At 50.6% G+C, this 17,109-nt stretch overlaps 1 protein-coding gene across 2 annotated transcripts in view; it reads left to right on the forward strand.

Moving 5' to 3' along the window:
• Nucleotides 1-459: 459 nt before the first annotated feature.
• Nucleotides 460-17,109, forward strand: part of IGF1R (insulin like growth factor 1 receptor) — a 290,765-nt gene continuing 274,115 nt past the window's right edge. For both annotated transcript variants that reach the window (XM_084774155.1, XM_084774156.1), the window contains exon 1: nucleotides 460-1,497. In XM_084774155.1, the coding sequence (XP_084630281.1) occupies nucleotides 1,404-1,497 (94 nt within the window). In that variant the 5' untranslated portion in view covers nucleotides 460-1,403. The remainder of the gene's footprint in view (nucleotides 1,498-17,109) is intronic.

Here is a 17,109-nt window from a genome sequence, read left to right on the forward strand (position 1 = left end):
TGTTGTTGTTTTCAATGAAGCTCCGGGGCCGCACTCCCCGCCCACCGCACCCGCAGCCCGCCCGCCCAGCCGCCGCCTCTGGAGCCACGGAGTCCCACCGGCGCCCCGGGCATTGTTTTTTGGAGTCCTGCCGGAGGGGAGGGTGCTTACAGGGCCGGCCGGCGCAGTGCGGGGTGGGGGCGGAAGCGTGGGCGCGCGCGCGCGTGGCTCAGTGAGCGCGCGGGGGCCGACGCGGGTGGAGGCGCGGGGGGCGGTGCCTCCCCAGCCGGGCTCCCCACGCCCGCGCTCCGCTCCGCACGTCCCTGTGATCCCGAGCTCCGGCTCTTGGCGCCTGCCGAAGCCCGGGCCCAGCCCTCGGCGCGCCGGGACTGCGGCTGTGGCCGCTTGGAGTGTGCGCGCGGGCACGTGTGCGCGGCCCCGAGAGCGCGCGCGTCGAGCCCCCAGTGTGTGGCGGCGGCGGCGCGGTGAGGCTGAGGCTCTTGTTTACCAGCATTAACTCCGCTGAGCGGAAAAAAAAAAGGAGGGGGGGAACCGAGGAGGAGCGAGCGCACCGGGCGAACTCGAGAGAGGCGAGCGACAGGGAAGCCGTCAGCAAGCCTGTCCCGGCGCGCCCGGCGCTCGCAGACCCTCGGCCCCGCTCCCCGGACCCTCCACGCCTCTCCCGTGAAGGCGAGAGCTCCACGGCGCCCGGCGTGCTCGGCTTTGACCTTCAGCGAGCGGGAGCCCCCGCGCACGGAGTCGGCGGCGGGTGGGGGCCGACACGGGGCGGCGGGAGCGCTGAGCGCTGCGCGGCGGCCGCTTTGTGTGTGTCCTGGATTTGGGAAGGAGCTCGCGGCGGCGGCGGCGGCGCTGAGGGAGGAGGCGGCGGCGAGCGGAGCCCAGAGGAGGAGGAGGAGCCGGAGGAGGGGGAGCCGCTCATTCATTTCCACTCCGCATTTCTGCCCCTGGCCGGCCTCGCCCGCGCCCGGGACTTCAGACCAGTCTCGCCAACTGCGTCGCGCTCTCCTGCCTCGGAGGCTCGAGCGGTCGCTCCCTCCGGGGATCCGGGGGCGTTTGTCCTCGCCTGCGGCGATTTGGGCTTTGCTCCTCTTTCTGTACAGTTTTTCCCCCCTCTTCTGTATCTCTGGGTTTGCAAATGGAGGCCGACGACGCCGACAGCCCGCCCCGGCGCGCCCCGGCTTCCCGACTCCGCCGCGCCGTGGGCCGCTGCTGCCGGCGCTGAGGGGCCGCCCCACGCCACCCTCCCTGTCCACGCCGCCCTCCGAGGATCGTCGCCTGCGCTCTTGTTTTTAAGACGAGAGTGAGGACTGAGTTGGAGACTTTTTCTTTTCTTTCATTTTTTTCTTTTCCTTTTTTTTTCTTTTCTTTTTTGAGAAAAGGGAATTTCGTCCCAAATAAAAGGAATGAAGTCTGGCTCCGGAGGAGGGTCCCGGACCTCGTTGTGGGGGCTCGTGTTTCTCTCCGCCGCGCTCTCGCTCTGGCCGACGAGTGGAGAAAGTGAGTATTTGCCCGCCGCCCGCGGCCACTGCGGGAACTTTTCCTCCGAGGGGCTGCGCCCTGTTAGGGGAAAGCCAGTTGCCACGGGCGCAGCTGTCGGACTTCGGGGCTCGGGAGCAGAGGGTGGGGCTCTCCCGGAAGGCCAGAGCGGAGCAGGGCCCTAGTTCATGGCTCTAGATCCCCCACCGGCTCTTGTTCAATGCATCCGCGCGCGGGAAGGGCCTCGGGGCTTTCTCTTTCGCTGTCCCGGGAGCGCTGTCTTGCGCGCGGCCTGGTGGGTGGGCAGAGTTTACTCCCCAGCGCTTCGGGGAAGCCCACGAGTGGGCACTTCATGGGAGAAGTTGGCGTCTGGGTGGGCCCAAGGACCCTGTACCCTCGGCTCCCCCCCATCTTGGCGTGCCCGCTTCGCACCCAGCGCCCATCCCGCGCAGCGCACCATGTTGACAGCACCTTTGGAGCTTCCGCGAGTGCCTGCTGGGGTAGACCTAGTGCACCGTGGCAGCGAGCGGGAGCCTCCTGCCCCGCGGGGCGCAAGTTGTCTTTGACTGGGAGGTGCGGGGTAGGGAGGCCTCGCAGCCCCAGGACACGTTTCCAAACATCGTGGCGCGGCCTCTTGTCGCCCAACTTGTTTGGCCCATCAAGCCCTTTGGGGTTTTGGCCTTTCGTTTCTCGGGCCTGTAGGCGTCTAGTCGTCCCCCCCCTCCCCCACAGCTTAGTGACTCGGGGCTGCCCGGTGTGGCCCTGGGGTGCAAGGTGTGCTCCGGGATTTTCCTTAGGTCTGAGCTTGGGACCTTCTTCATACTCCTGAGGCCGGGGCGGGGGGACGGGACGGCGGGCGGCGGGGGCATGGGATTCCCAGCTTAGAGGGTCCTTGGGCAGACTCTAATTTTCTATCCTGCCCTGGACACTTCTTAGAAGAGTCTAAGAGGTGGTAGGTACATGAGCCCATGTGCAAAGCCGACGTGCTTTTCCACACACACGTGCTCTCAGCGCGGATTTAGGTGCATCCACAGCCACACGGCCACGAGGGGACACACCTGGACTCCTGGCCTGGGCTAGAGGTGTCGCATGCGGTGGTTGGAGCTGCGTCAGTATCTGTTGAGTGGTAGAGGAGGGGTGGTTGTTTTGTTTTGCGAGCGCGGAGCCCTGGCCTTGGTTTTGTTGTGGCCAGAGTTGTGTTGCACTGCCAACCCCCGCCCCGCACTTCCTTTGTACATACTTAATAAGCAGTATCGCTCCTCGCCCGCTATCGCCTGCTATCTGATAGCTTTTGTTTTGGTGGTGTCGGGTAGGAGTAGGTGTGTGGGTGGGGGCGGGGGGGTTGTCTCTGGGAGTGAGAACTCTCCACAGTGTATGGGGGCAGGAGGAGGAGGAGGAGGAGGAGGGGGTTTTGTTCTCGAGAAACACAGTGTGGCATACTGGTACTTTTAAGACGGTAGAGTAATTTGAACACGATTAAAAGTTTATATGCAGTCTTCGAGTTTGGGCTGGGGAAGTGAGGGCGTGCAGATGAGTAATGTTTGGCGGAATGTATGCAGGTGGTGCCCATTAACTTCGAGAAATCACGACCCAGCCTTGAGTTAGAGAGGGGGGAGACGATGGAGGCTGCGCGGGGCGAGCGGCCCCACCACTAGGGTAGCTCACAAAGACTGTTTCTATAAACAAACCCTTGAGCCTCTTTTAAGAAACGTCTGCGATGGAGTATCCCCAGATCTTTAAAGAACTATAGCTGTTTACTGCCTAGAGTAAGGCGCAGACGGGGGCCAACTCCACAAATCTGGGCTCTCCTGTCCTTTGTTTTCCAAACTTTGAGCACACTGGATTGGGCGAAAGACCTTCTACTTAGGCGGTTAGTTGGTGTTTGGGGGCAGGGAGGATTTCTAGCCTTTAAGGACTAAATATGGCTTAGGAATCACTAGGAACAGACCGTTTGACTGTCGAATCCTGTTGTACTGTGTACTTTCTCTACTTTTGTTATTCAATTGCAGACGTTCTGAAATGCAAAGTGGCAGCCATGGCCTTGCTTCTTGGGGCCTCCGGACACAGGCATCTGAGACTGGATGGGGCTGGGTCTTCATTAAGAATATTCTTTTCCCTCCAGAAGGAGGGCCGCAGGAGAAGGGTCCTTCATTACGTATTATTTTAAATCCCGTGATGACCAGGCTCTTCCTTGAGGCTTTTTTTTTTTTTAAATGAGGGTCAGTTCCTTAAGACGGTCGGGTTCTAGCTCCCCGGGATCCTGGTTAGGGTCTGCCCAAGTCCGGACTCAGTCGGTATTTGCCCTTCCTTCCTCTTAACAGTTTAAGGGGTTGAGTTTTAGCCTGAAAGGTGCTAGCTAGACCGCCTAACTCAGGGGTAAGCCCCTCTGTGTCCGCAGAGGCGGTGAGCTGGGCAGGTCCACTTGCTGGTATTAGGGGTAAGGATTGGTGGTTCTTTAGAGTGTGACAGCTGTGGGTGCAGTGTTTTGATCTTTCACTTGGGATGGTGGAAGGTTCTTGGAGCAAAGGCAGCCCTGCAGACATGTTTGCTTTGTAGCAGGAGACTGAGCAGACCTACAAGAGGGGCTGTTTTCTGTTTTGAGAAGAATCAGCATGCACTTTATAGAGTTGTTGTGGTCGGCTCCTAAAAAGGATATAGTTCTCTCGTTCTCTCTCTCTCTCTCTCTCTCTCTCTCTCTCTCTCTCTCTCTCTCTCTCTCTCTCTCTCTCTCCCTCCCTCCCTCCCTCCCTCCTGAGGGCACGAGGACATCCTATAGGCAGAGGGATAGAGGTATGTGGAATGCTGCTGTTTAAAGAAGTTAGTGCTTTATTACCTACCAGGAGAGGCCAGAGTAAGAACTTTTGAGAAGCCCTAACTAGTAAATTATAGTTTAGGTTTTTCTGCAGGGAACTACCAAGTCAACTTTTCTTTATGGAGAAGTAGGCTGGGTGGGGGGGGGGGTTCAAGACTTGAGAAGTTTAAAAGGTCCTATGTTTGGATTATCAAAAAGATGAGAAAAGAAACACGCTGGGGTTGAATAGCGGGGCCTTTAACTACTACAGATAGAGAAAGTAAGTTATAAAACGCCACATCTTGTATGATTCCATGTAGGTGAAATGTTTAGCCAATCCATAGAGAAAGACAAATTGCTCTCCAGGTGCTAGAGGAAGACAGGTTGGGGCGTGATGGTTAAGGGGTACAGGATTTTTGGGAGGGCAGGGGTTGATAAAAATGTTCTAGTCTTAGTTTGTGGTGATGGTTGTACAACTCTTTACTATTTTAAAAAGCATTGACTTGTATGCCTGAAAACAGTGACTCTCAGGGTATCTGAGTGACATCGGAAGCTGTCTTTTTGTTTTGTTTTGCTTTGCTTTTTGTTGTTGATAAATTTGTGAAGATTGAGAATAATACATTGTGCCACCTAAGCCGTAAGATTTGCCTAAACATTAATGCAGGTTGGTGAAGCTCTTTTTTCCCCCTATATTCATGAGCTTTTAAGATTCATGAATTACTGCAATACAACAAATTGATAATTGAAGCTGTAACAGCAGGGATTGGAGCAGACAAGCAGAGAAAAAAGAACCCTGGTCTCACTTAGCCTGGTAATTGAGGGACTGGATTTAAAGCAACAACACACAAATGCTAACAAAAGTGTGATTTTTTTTTTTTTGACAGTAAAAAATCCTCAAACTTGAACCTGAAAATGAAAGTCTGTAGGGTTTAGGAACCCTGGCAAGGGGCCTGCTTATAGCTTTCTAACAAGGAAATAATGGTTTCTTTAGAGGAGGAAAGGAAGTTCTCTCCTGTGTTGATTACACCTGAGAGTGATGGCAGATGAGGAACTGCTCATGTTAGGACAGTGGTGCTTTTTTTTTTTTTAATTTAAAATTTTTATTTCTTAAAGACTCCAGAATCTGAGTAGGTGGATGTTATTTGGTTACAGTTGTTTAGGAGCCTATAAGCTTTTAACAATCTTCGATATTTTAAGAATGCAGTCAAGTGGATTTGTTTTCAAACTATTGCGCCTTTACCTAAACGTACTTCGCCCTTTCCATAGGAACAGACCTAGAAAGTAACATTTATGTTGGGTTCTGGTTTTTGTATCAAGGATTTTGTTTTGTTTTGTTTTTGGTTTTGGTTTGTGTGTGTGTGTGTTTTGTTTGTTTTTGGTTTTTTGTTGTTGTTTTGTTTGAGACAAGGTTTCTCTGTGTTATCCTTGGCTGTCCTAGACTCACTTTGTAGACCAGGCTGGCCTTGAACTCACAGAGATCCGCCTGCTTCTGCCTCTCCAGTGCTGGTAATATAGATGTCAGACACCACGCCCAGCTCTGTCTCAAGGTTTTTATTGGTGAAAATATTTCCTGCTCTTGTTTTTGTAAGGAGGTTAATAATGAGCATCAACTGTACCATCTTTACCCCTTGTCCATTTGTCCGTCCTTCCTTCCTTCCTTCCTTCCTTCCTAAGCCTCAAGGTACTTTTGTTTTCCTTTTAATCTGGTTTCATTGGAAGAATGCACTCCAGTAGCAGTTAGTGGGCACCTACTGTATGGATGCACTCCAGTAGCAGTTAGTGGGCACCTACTGTATGGAAGCTGCCCATTACATTCTCCAACAGAAAAAGGACTTTCTTTGCTATTGCCTTTGGGGCACTTTCCATGTATTTGCATGAAAAGAAGTTCTTTGAAAAATCCGCCCCCCTCCCCCAGCCTGGCACTGCCTGTCCTCCGCCCCCCCCCCCCCCCCATGGCCCTAGCATGAAGCACACAGTGTTCAAATCCATGTTGGGACGAATTTTAAAGGGCTTTTAAAAACATTGTTGTAGGCTTGGCTGGTCTGCTGGGCAGCCAGCACCACACTGTTCTTACCCTACCACAGGCCCCCTCATGTTGGAATTTTACTATTAAAGCGTGGCATACGGGTATCTGTCCATCTAATCAGGTGTCTTTGTAGCGCTGGTGTGACAGCTGTGGTTAAAACTGTGCGTGTAGTGTCATGCTGGGTGCAATCATGCACCTGTAACCCTAGCATTCAGGAGTTGGAGGCAGGAGGATCACCGGTGTAACACAGTGTGATCTTGTCTTAAAATAAAAGTTAGCCACAGGTATATTCATAAATGTTGCCTGGCATGATTCAGATTTCAAGAAAGGTGGGACCAGTGTCAGAGGGGTTCTCCGTGCATACATTACTTACACAGTTTTGAGATAATCATTAGGAAGTGTTGAGCATTTCAGATCTTTTGTAATTGAAAAATGAATGGACTGGGTTGTTTTTTTTTTATGTTCTTGTTTTTGTTTTTAAGTATGAGGGGTAAGAAAGAGATGGAGAGGCAATTATACCTTAAAAGACTTTTGTTTTTTTTTTTAATCATGAAGCATACAAGACCGGTTTTTCTCTGGGTTGTGATTTTCTCCGATTTGTTTTCAAAACTCATTTAAAACTCACCTCTAGTTCATGGAAGAGGAATTTGTGCCCGGAGGCCAGCTTGCTTTAAACTGCTTTTCTTAGCCAGTGTATGACAGGTGCTATCCCAGCGCCAGAAATGAGCTCTTTTTCAGTTGTGCTAAGTATGTAATGCTTACACACATGCTGTGGCTACAGCGCTTGCCTCCTCCGTCCGAGATGTCTGAGGGAAATGCACTAGAAAGGCAACAGCCTGCACAGTGTGGTGGTGCGCTCACAGGTCAGCAAGAGGAAGTTTGCCAGTTCCCTAAAAGATGTGCCATTTGGGATGGATGCAGCCCTAGTCTTTCGTGACACTGAGCGCTGTGGACATTAAGGAGAACATAGCTGTTGTCCAATATTTGTAAAGATTAAAGATTAAAATACGTACACACATGGCTGTCTCAATCCCCTCACCCGTGGGTCTGATTTGTTCAGAGAAGAGGACATGGGTTTGTATAAAATGGTTAGTACACAAAGGAGCCTTAAAGACAAATTAGTCCATTATCTCAACAGATGCATATTCCCTCGACACGATGGAGTCGGTTTCTTTTGTTTTAAGTTGTTTGGAATTATTTAACTGCAAATATTAATAGCTTTGGTTTGGTGACTTTGGCTTCTTGACGATGGATGCTGTTGTGTGTTTTCAGTCGGTGGTTGTCTTAGTTTACATTTCTGCAGATTCCCTTTTCCTCGGTGCCAGTTTCAGTTCCGCTTTATTAGCACAGTGGATTTCGGAGTCCCGAGGTTGGTCTGTCTCTGCTTGAGCTGAGAACTCATCCACCTTTTCCACACTGAGCACTCCACAAGGCTTCATGCCTTTCCTAAGTTAGAAATACTTGATACCATAATGAGCCTCGCCATTGATTTTTAGGAGTGTGAGTTGAACTGTAGCCTTGTTGCCATGCTTGTTTAAAGAGCTAAGAAGCTAGTGAGCAAGGCTTTAATTTTTCTCTCTCTTAGTTCCCCGTCTGTAAGGATTTGTAAACTCACAGAAGAGTGGCGTCTTTTTTCGTTGAGGGATGAACAGCTGGGGTTCCAGTAACTTCCACAGGACAGCGATGCTGCTGTTTGATTTTTATTTTTAGACAGGGTTCCTCTGTGTAACGTGTAGCCCTGGCTGTCCTGGACTCAGTTTTGCAAACCAGCCTGTCCTGGACTCTTCAGAGATCCGCCTGCCTCTGCCTCCTAAGTGCTGGGATTAAAGGTATGCTCCCCTACGCCCTGCTTGCTGCTCTGTTTTCTATTTATCCTCAACTTGATGACTGCTGGTATGGCAATGTTCTTGCAGCTCAGCGACATCCCTCCTCCGCTTCCTGATAGGCTTGACGCAGTTTCCCACTCGGAGGAGAGTGTGGCCATGTTGGAAGTGGCGTTTTTACAAAGAGAATGCCAGTCGAGCAATTTGTTTACTTTGCGATGGAATGGCGCAAAAGGACCTTTGAGAGAACCAGAGTTTGTTTTCTTGGTTTTGTTTTTCTAGAGATGGTCTTGTTGTGTAGCTCACACTGGGCTTGAGCTCACTGTGCCCCTGCCTCCGGTGTTGGAGGCCTGTGCCGCCACACTTGGCTAGACATTTTCTCGTAGCGGTTTAGGAAGTAGTTTATCGTTAGTGCAGAAAATCCCTGGTTGTATTTTTTTAACGCCACACCTCACTGCAAGAGGTGACACAGTACGAGCTGTGATCGTGCGTGTGCATCCAGATTTGCACGCTTTCCAGATGTGATGGGTGCACGCCTCCGTCTGCACCGACTGACTGAGGTGCGTGGTTCTTGGTCTTCTCTCTGCCTTAAACTTGCCAGTTTCTCTTTAAACATGGCACTTTTCTTTAAGCTGGCTTTGGGGTTGTCATCTTTAAAAATTAATCGTCACGTGACTAACACATGCTTTATGGTATTAAAACATAACTGTTTTATAGACCAGAACTTGGAAGTCCCTGCGGTAGTTCGCATGCCTGCTTTTACTTGTCTATAAATTGATTATTGGGAGTGTTTCTTCTGATTGAGTAAACAAGACAATAACCAATTTCAGTCACTTTAAGGCACAGGAACCTGATGGTAACTAGGTAGCAATGAGTTAATATACAGGACCATTTCTCCTAATTTGAATTATTTTAGTAACCTTGAATCATTTAGTAACTAGGTGAGAAAAAAAAAATAAGAAGCATCTGTAGAAATTCCAGAATCCATCCGGTTGAGCAGAAGTTTGACGGGAGCACCCTGAGGAGCTAGCTGTCCATATTTTAGATAGTGAAGGCCTCACCAGCTGTGCCCATGTTTGCCTGTGTCTATGGTGTTTATTCTCTCTTCTTGTTTTCTCTGGGTGTCATTGTGCTGACGGTCTCCCAGACACAGGGAAAGCCCTGTTGATGCTTCTGTTGTCCACTTTTGGGAGTTAATGGCTTCACGGTGTCTGTTGAGCCACAGCGTAGGAGATCTGAATCACAGGGACTTACTTTGTTAAGTGGCCCTTCTCAGCTGGAGGCTGTATCCTCACCCTTTCTTCTCATGTGCTCGGCAGTGAGCTTTTTCAGACACCAGGATTGGCTCTGGATGGAAGTCCTAGTTAACCTCAGCTCTGCAGTCTGCCCTTTTCTGAAGAGACTGGTTAATTGAGTGTTTCCTCTCAGCCTCACTGAGTCACTTGAAATCAGGCAGATTTGCCCATCTCTGGCTCCACCCCCGCATCCCCCCCCCCCCATCCAGTCCAGACCTGCATCTCAGCCCTTAGAGACACACTCAGCTGGCCTTTGAGCTGGTTCTAAGCACCATGATGATTCCTGGGCTTGGTGTACTCGTCAACCCTAGGTCCTCACTGTGTGTCACAGTTGAGTCTATTGCATACAGTCTTGTTTGCAAGACTTTGTTGTGAGTCTCCAGAGCCATCCCCTGAATTCCCCAACACTGCCCAGGCTTTTGTGTGAGCGAGCTGTGGTACCCCCTTACCCAGGCTTTTGCTCTGCATCTGTGGCTGCATCTTTTGCCCCCTCCCCACACTGGACCTTGGAAAGTGCTGCTCCGGAACACTGGAAGGTCACCTGGGTTTAGATTGTTTTTAGCCGGGCATCAGTTCTTTGATTAAAAACACGGCATCTAACTTTTCTGAGGTTTAATAAACACATGGTGACTCAAAATGATTGCAAAAGAAGTTTCTCCTTGTCTCACTAAGCAGCAAAATATAATTATTTTCTAACACATTTAGAAAATTCAGGAAAATTTGGGGAGGAAATGTGGTATTTAATTTTTATTACTTTTTTTTTTTTTTTTTTTTTGCAGGGGCAGGGTTTCAGTTTTGGGTGTTAGTGCTATAAATTTGGACCAAGGCCCAATTGATGTTGATGTCAGTCAACTCCTTCCAGCCCTCAGGACGGTCTATGATTTTAGTATGGAAGGGATGCCATCCTTAATTTTCTAACTGCTCCCTTCTTCATGTGAGGCTTATGTACTGTCTCCCTAACTGCATAGCTCTGGCCTTCCCCTTACTGCTCCCTTTAAGCTCAAACACTACTGGGCTCCTACAATGACTGAGGGTGGGGTGGGGTGGGGTGCTGGCTTCAGTTGTCAGTCTTCAGAGGCTCAGTTACGGTAGTCTGCCTGTGGTTTTGTTTCCTCATCTGTGAAAAGGTGATTTTTACTAGTCTTGTATGTTTATTCATCAAGTTAAATGAGTTAATACTCTTGTCAAGTGCTTACAGATGAACCCAGCTACTAAGGGCCTGAGCCGCTTCTGTTTTGTAGATGCACTATCCCCAAGCAGAGAGTTTCTTCATAGCACTGTTGGTGTGGGGCAACACTCCCTATTTTCCAGCCTTCGTTGGTGTGTAGTAACTACGCGTTATGTAGTAGAGTTTTTGTTTTGTTTTGTTTCGTTTTTTTGTTTTCTTTGCTAAGGTGCTTCGTAAGGTTGAGTTCTGCTTATAAAATAGTTGAGTCAGGTTGGTGAGATGGCGCGGGTGAAAAGTGATTGTCATCAAGCCTGATCCCTGGGCCTCTGAAGCACTCACCCCCAACTCCCAACAAGTAAATACACCCCCCCCCCAAAAAAACCCCCAAACCAAACCAAAACAAAAAACCCAACAACAACAAACAACCCATCCAGGCATGGTGGCACGGGCCTAAAAATAAATACTAGTACTTAGTTGGGAGGCAGAGGCCAGCCTGGTCTACATAGAGTTCTGGGCCAGCCAATGCTACGTAACGAGACGCTGTCTCCAGAAAATCAAAACCAGTGTTAAACCCTTCTACAGCGATACTCAGCTCACCTTCCATTTTACGTTTGTCATAGCTCTCCCTTAATCCTTTTCTTTTGTTAGCCTCGACCAGGGTCTTAAGATGTGTCCAGTGCTCAACTTTGTCCACCTCACCAATGCGCTGTTGCCATCTAGTGGCCACATGAGAAATTCAGCCACCTCCCTGGCCGAGGAGGATGAGAACCAGTCCCCTCGAATCCCTCAGGTTTTGCTTTGCTCTTATGGTGCTTGGGAAATGATTGCAAGAAATAGGAGGGTAATTTGGGTTTCTTTAGAGATCCCGGGCCGTGGTTTAGGGTACAGCTTGCTCTACTGTTCAGTGAGTGAGGCCATGCCATGGAACTTTTGTATGTGTAAAGTTTTAAAATACTTCTTTTGAGATTAAAAAACAAAAAACAAACAAACAAACAAACAAAACCCTACAAAACCCAAAACAAAACAAAAAAAGTACTGCTGGGACCAGCAAGATGGATCAGTCTGTAAAGGTACTTGCTGCCAGTTTAGAGCGCAGAACTCAGCACAGTAAGATAGAGCTGAGCCCTGCAGGTTGTCATGTGACCTCGGTATGTGTTCCGTGGCACTTGCACGCCCCCTCCCAAATAAATGTAATTAAACTATTTTAAGCAAGACTACCAATTCATTTTGAATGGTGTATTCGTATATAGCAAGCTCTGTCTTTTATTGTTCTGCTTAAATACGTAACGATACTTCAAATTCCGGCTCTTATGTATGTCCCCTTGGGCTACTTCATGCACTCAAGATGTTCACCCACAATGATGTTCAGCCATCACTCGTTGCAATTAGATTTTTTTTTCTGTTGGTCTTCAGCTCTTATTGATAATTGCGGAGTCTACTCTTACATTTCCTCAGTGACACTGTATGTGGTGGGCATGCTCCTCCATGGTTGCTTTTTGCTATTTAATCTTAACTTGGAAATCGTTTGCTGGGCTGAGAGAGGACTTCAGCATGTTCTCCTCCCAAACATCTCAGGCAGCTCCACTAGCTGTTTCTCAAGTACACCCTAATGTTGCCAGGCATATAACACACTCTATTTTGACTGCCCTGAATTGGAGTAGAGTGCAACATATAGTAAATGTAAAAAGTGTACTTTGCTAAGGTGTGTAAGAATCGTCCATGTGCGTGCCCCTGTGAGTGGGGCAGCCAAGTGATGATACTCCTGTAAGAAGCAGCCAGCAGTTGATCTTGCATGTAGGAGTCTCAGACTTCTTGCTCATGATGCATGGAACCTTTTCTTCCCCATCATCGGGGAGGGGATGGGTTTCTTTACTACTTTTGAATACTAGGATTTATGCCAGGCGTGGTGGTGCATGCCTTTAATCCCAGCCGTCGGGAGGCAGAGGCAGGTGGATCGCTGTGAGTTCGAGGCCAGTCTGTTCTACAAAGTGAATCCAGGACAGCCAAGGCTACACAGAGAAACTCTGTCTTGAGAAAGAAAGAAAGAAAGAAAGAAAGAAAGAAAAAGAAAATAAATGAATACCAGGACTTAGCCCAATGCTTGGTGGGTAAGAGGAGCTCAGAAAATGGCAGACTTCTTAAAGGCACCAACTTCACCTTCACTGCCCATTCACTGCTGTGCATGCACTGTTCATTTACAGCGAAAGTCTTTTTATCTTATCCTTGCCATAGTAGCTTTACCCCCTCAAAAACATGTTATCATACTACTACATAGAACTTAGGAGCGATGAAATGATCTTTTAAACCATTGGTTAGGCCTTTTCTTCCTGGAAGTAAGCAAAAAAATTAGAACCAGAAAGGCTGTTTGCAAGCCTAGTTTTGTATCCCTAAGGCTGCTGACCATGCTCCTTAAACTTCTTGTGGATGAATAATTTGCCATTACCAGTTGAGTTCCTTTGTTTGTAGTGTGTGTTGGACCTTCGGGGAGCCAGCTACCTGGCTGAAGATTGCCGTTCTCGGGTTGGATGTGGCTGTGTGTCCGTCCCTGGTGGAGCCTGAGATCTCGTGGCTCCTGTTCCCCTCACGGCTGCTGATTGTATCTCTTCTTCAGGAGTGACCATGGGGCCTAGAGGTGTCGTTAGGTTTGCTCGGCCTTCAGAGAGAGCTGGGTTCCTAGGGAGGTGTGTTTGGACCCCTGCAGACTCATGTGGGCAGGAGTTTGCTTCTGTTTCTTGCCTCGTTTTCTTGATGAGACCAGCAAAACCTGGCAAGGCCTGCCGGAGTTTATCACAGTGCCATTGGGGAAGTGAAATCTGCTTCTTCTACAGCCTCTGGAACAAGTTTACTTGTCCAGGATGCTTTAAGGAGACTCGAACTTAATATCCAAGAAATCATTGCGAAAGGCCTGATGCTCCTGAGGGGACATTCAAGACGATCTGCTTCTTGTAGAAAATGTAAACTGAAACGCTGAACCTAGTATGCTTATTTTCAGGTGTGACTTATATAAAAAGCATTTTCTGAAAATCACCGCTGAGCTTAGCTGAGCGGTCATGAGCTCATCCACCTGCTTGCCGTTAGGGAAACCAGGTCTCCTCAAGTGCCTGGAGGCGTGTTAGAGAGCGAGATATGGACCCTCATACCCATCTGTGAGTTGGAGTGGTGCCACTCTGATAGACATGCCAAGGGAATTAGCAATAATATTTCTGGGATGTCCAGCAGAAACAGACAGGAAAAGGCATCCAGCAAATGAACGCTTGGATTTTTCTCCTCCCACATCGCTGTGGGGTCCTGGGGATGCCTGTCTTCTAGTCCTCACAGCAGCCCCTGGGAAAGTGGTGGTTGGGGGGGGGTTGGGGTTGGGGGTGGTGGTGGTGGTGGTGGTGTTTGCAGGGGGTGGGGGAGCTTGGGGAGCCTTGCCATTTCTATTGTTTTAGCTTATATCTGAGACGTGGAGGCTGGAGAAGATGGCTTAGCAGTTTAGAGCAGTAGAATAGAACCCAGGTTCAATTCCCAGCACCCACACGACAGCTTACAGCCTTCTGTAGGTAGCTATAGTGGGCTGGCATGCCTTCTAGCTTCCATGGATGCTGCATGCGCAAGGCATATGGGTGCGCGTGCAGACGACGCCGGCGCACGTACAATAATAATTAGAAACCTCTATGATGTCTAGGTCTCGGGGCGGTGGTTTGGAAGCATGGTTCAAGACCACGTCCTCACCTGGGACAAGGTAGTCCGTAGAGCGTAGATGTGAGGAGGAGGGTACAAAACCCTTTCTCCCCCTTTTACCCCCAAAATTTATTGTCTTGTTGGGAAAAAAAATCAAGTACAGTGGGGCAGCCTCAGCTTGAAATCTGAAATGTTACACAGAGTCCAGAACTTGTATCCATTCTCCCAGTGCTCTGAAAGTCTCTGACTTTAGTTTTCAGATTAGGGCTACTCAGCTGGCAGAGTATATGCAGATATTCCCAAATATAAACATCCCCATCTCTGGAGCACATCTGGTCCCTTCACTTTAAGATACTGTCAAACAGGAATAGGACATTTGTGTTCAGCATCGAATTACGGGATCTGAGCTTAAAAACAAACACAAACAAAAAAGAAAACCCAAACACACATGTACACACAAACATGTATACACATACGCATACACACATACACACACACACACACACACACACACACACACACACACACACACACACTTATGCAAGCTTGGCCTGTGGAGGACCAATCTTTGGGCTGCTGAATAGCCGAAGGAGCTTTAATTTGCCACCAGTGTTTAATTCAAAGTGGTGTAGACAGCACCTTAGGAGGTGGGGGCAGGTGGCAGCCTGCTCAGATGGAGTGGAAGGTGGGCGTGAGATCCTAGTGTATTGGAGGGAGTTGAGTGATGGGTGGATAATGGGGAACCTTAAAGCGTTTGGAGCATTGTCATCAGAGGAATAAGAGCTTTCAGGAGGCTGCTGTGGGACTCCAGGACTGGAGGCTGGTGATGGTGTAGGCAGGTGGGGGGGACATGTCATCCTTAGACCCAGGATCTGGGGAGCAGGGACTCACTGCATAGTGACCGGGCTCTGTGGTGTGGGAGTGGGGTGACTGATGAGTTCCTGGTCTGTGTTGGGAGTAGGGGTTGTGTTGCTGAAGGAGCTAGTGAGATGTGACCCTGGGCCAAGAGTTGGGGACTGTATAGAGTGTGGCCCTAAAGTGGCTCTGGGTTGGCTGGTGTTCTGGGGTCAGCAGCACAAAGTAGGCCTTTAGGAGAGCACAGGATGAGAAACCTGTTTCTAGTGGGACCTTGAAGTGAAGACAATTTACCTTTTGATTAAAACTGGAGTTCAGGTCATGGTCAAACAGGTTGTTTTTCTCCGAAAATAAATGTTCAGTCTTTCTAGGCAGGCACTCCTGCAGTTGGTTGCTGGGTTCCTCTGTCTGAGTTTCAGGGCAACCCAGGCCAAAAAGGACTCTTGCGTACTTCCAGGCTGGGTCAGATGGAACCGAGGCTGGCCTTGCTCTATGGCACTGCAGTGACCTTGGCTCCCAGTGGCTGAGACAAGGAAGCAGCCCCCGCTATCCCGTTGTGCCAGCCAGCATGGTAGGACGATTGCCAGCGTTGTGTCCCAGTCTGGGCTTTTGAATACGCACTCCTTTACAACTTCACGTGGCTTGAGCACACCTAGATTCTTGATGAGAAGCAATTGCAGGGCTTTAGCCCAGGCGCAGAGCCACCACCTGCCTGGTCGGCAACTGGAGCTGTTCATTTTCGCTCACAGCTAGGAAGGTGGTATCGTTTGGTCTGTGGGCCTTGGCTTGTGGGACTGTTTCAGCCTCTGTGTGTTCTCCCCTTACCCCCCACCTGTGTGTGTCCCCTCCCCTTACCCCCCCACCTGTGTGTGTCCCCTCCCCTTACCCCTCCACCTGTGTGTGTCCCCTCCCCTTACCCCCCACCTATGTGTATTCCCCCTTACCCCCCCACTTGTGTGTGTCCCCTCCCCTTACCCCCCACCTGTGTGTGTCCCCTCCCCTTACCCCCCCACCTGTGTGTGTCCCCTCCCCTTACCTCCCACCTGTGTGTTCCCCCTTACCCCCCCCACCTGTGTGTGTCCCCTCCCCTTACCCCTCCACCTGTGTGTGTCCCCTCCCCTTACCCCTCCACCTGTGTGTGTCCCCTCCCCTTACCCCCCACCTGTGTGTGTCCCCTCCCCTTACCCCCCACCTGTGTGTGTCCCCTCCCCTTACCCCTCCACCTGTGTGTGTCCCCTCCCCTTACCCCCCACCTGTGTGTGTCCCCTCCCCTTACCCCCCACCTGTGTGTGTCCCCTCCCCTTACCCCCCCCACCTGTGTGTGTCCCCTCCCCTTACCCCTCCACCTGTTGTGTCCCCTCCCCTTACCCCCCACCTGTGTGTGTCCCCTCCGCTTACCCCCCCCCACCTGTGTGTGTCCCCTCCCCTTACCCCTCCACCTGTGTGTGTCCCCTCCCCTTACCCCCCACCTGTGTGTGTCCCCTCCCCTTACCCCCCCACCTGTGTGTGTCCCCTCCCCTTACCTCCCACCTGTGTGTTCCCCCTTACCCCCCCCACCTGTGTGTGTCCCCTCCCCTTACCCCTCCACCTGTGTGTGTCCCCTCCCCTTACCCCTCCACCTGTTGTGTCCCCTCCCCTTACCCCCCACCTGTGTGTGTCCCCTCCCCTTACCCCCCCACCTGTGTGTGTCCCCTCCCCTTACCTCCCACCTGTGTGTTCCCCCTTACCCCCCCCACCTGTGTGTGTCCCCTCCCCTTACCCCTCCACCTGTGTGTGTCCCCTCCCCTTACCCCTCCACCTGTGTGTGTCCCCTCCCCTTACCCCTCCACCTGTTGTGTCCCCTCCCCTTACCCCCCACCTGTGTGTGTCCCCTCCCCTTACCCCCCCACCTGTGTGTGTCCCCTCCCCTTACCTCCCACCTGTGTGTGTCCCCTCCCCTTACCTCCCACCTGTGTGTTCCCCCTTACCCCCCCCACCTGTGTGTGTCCCCTCCCCTTACCCCTCCACCT

Source organism: Acomys minous (genome assembly GCF_964271855.1).
Source record: "Acomys minous genome assembly, chromosome: 2".
Taxonomy (NCBI): domain Eukaryota; kingdom Metazoa; phylum Chordata; class Mammalia; order Rodentia; family Muridae; genus Acomys; species Acomys minous.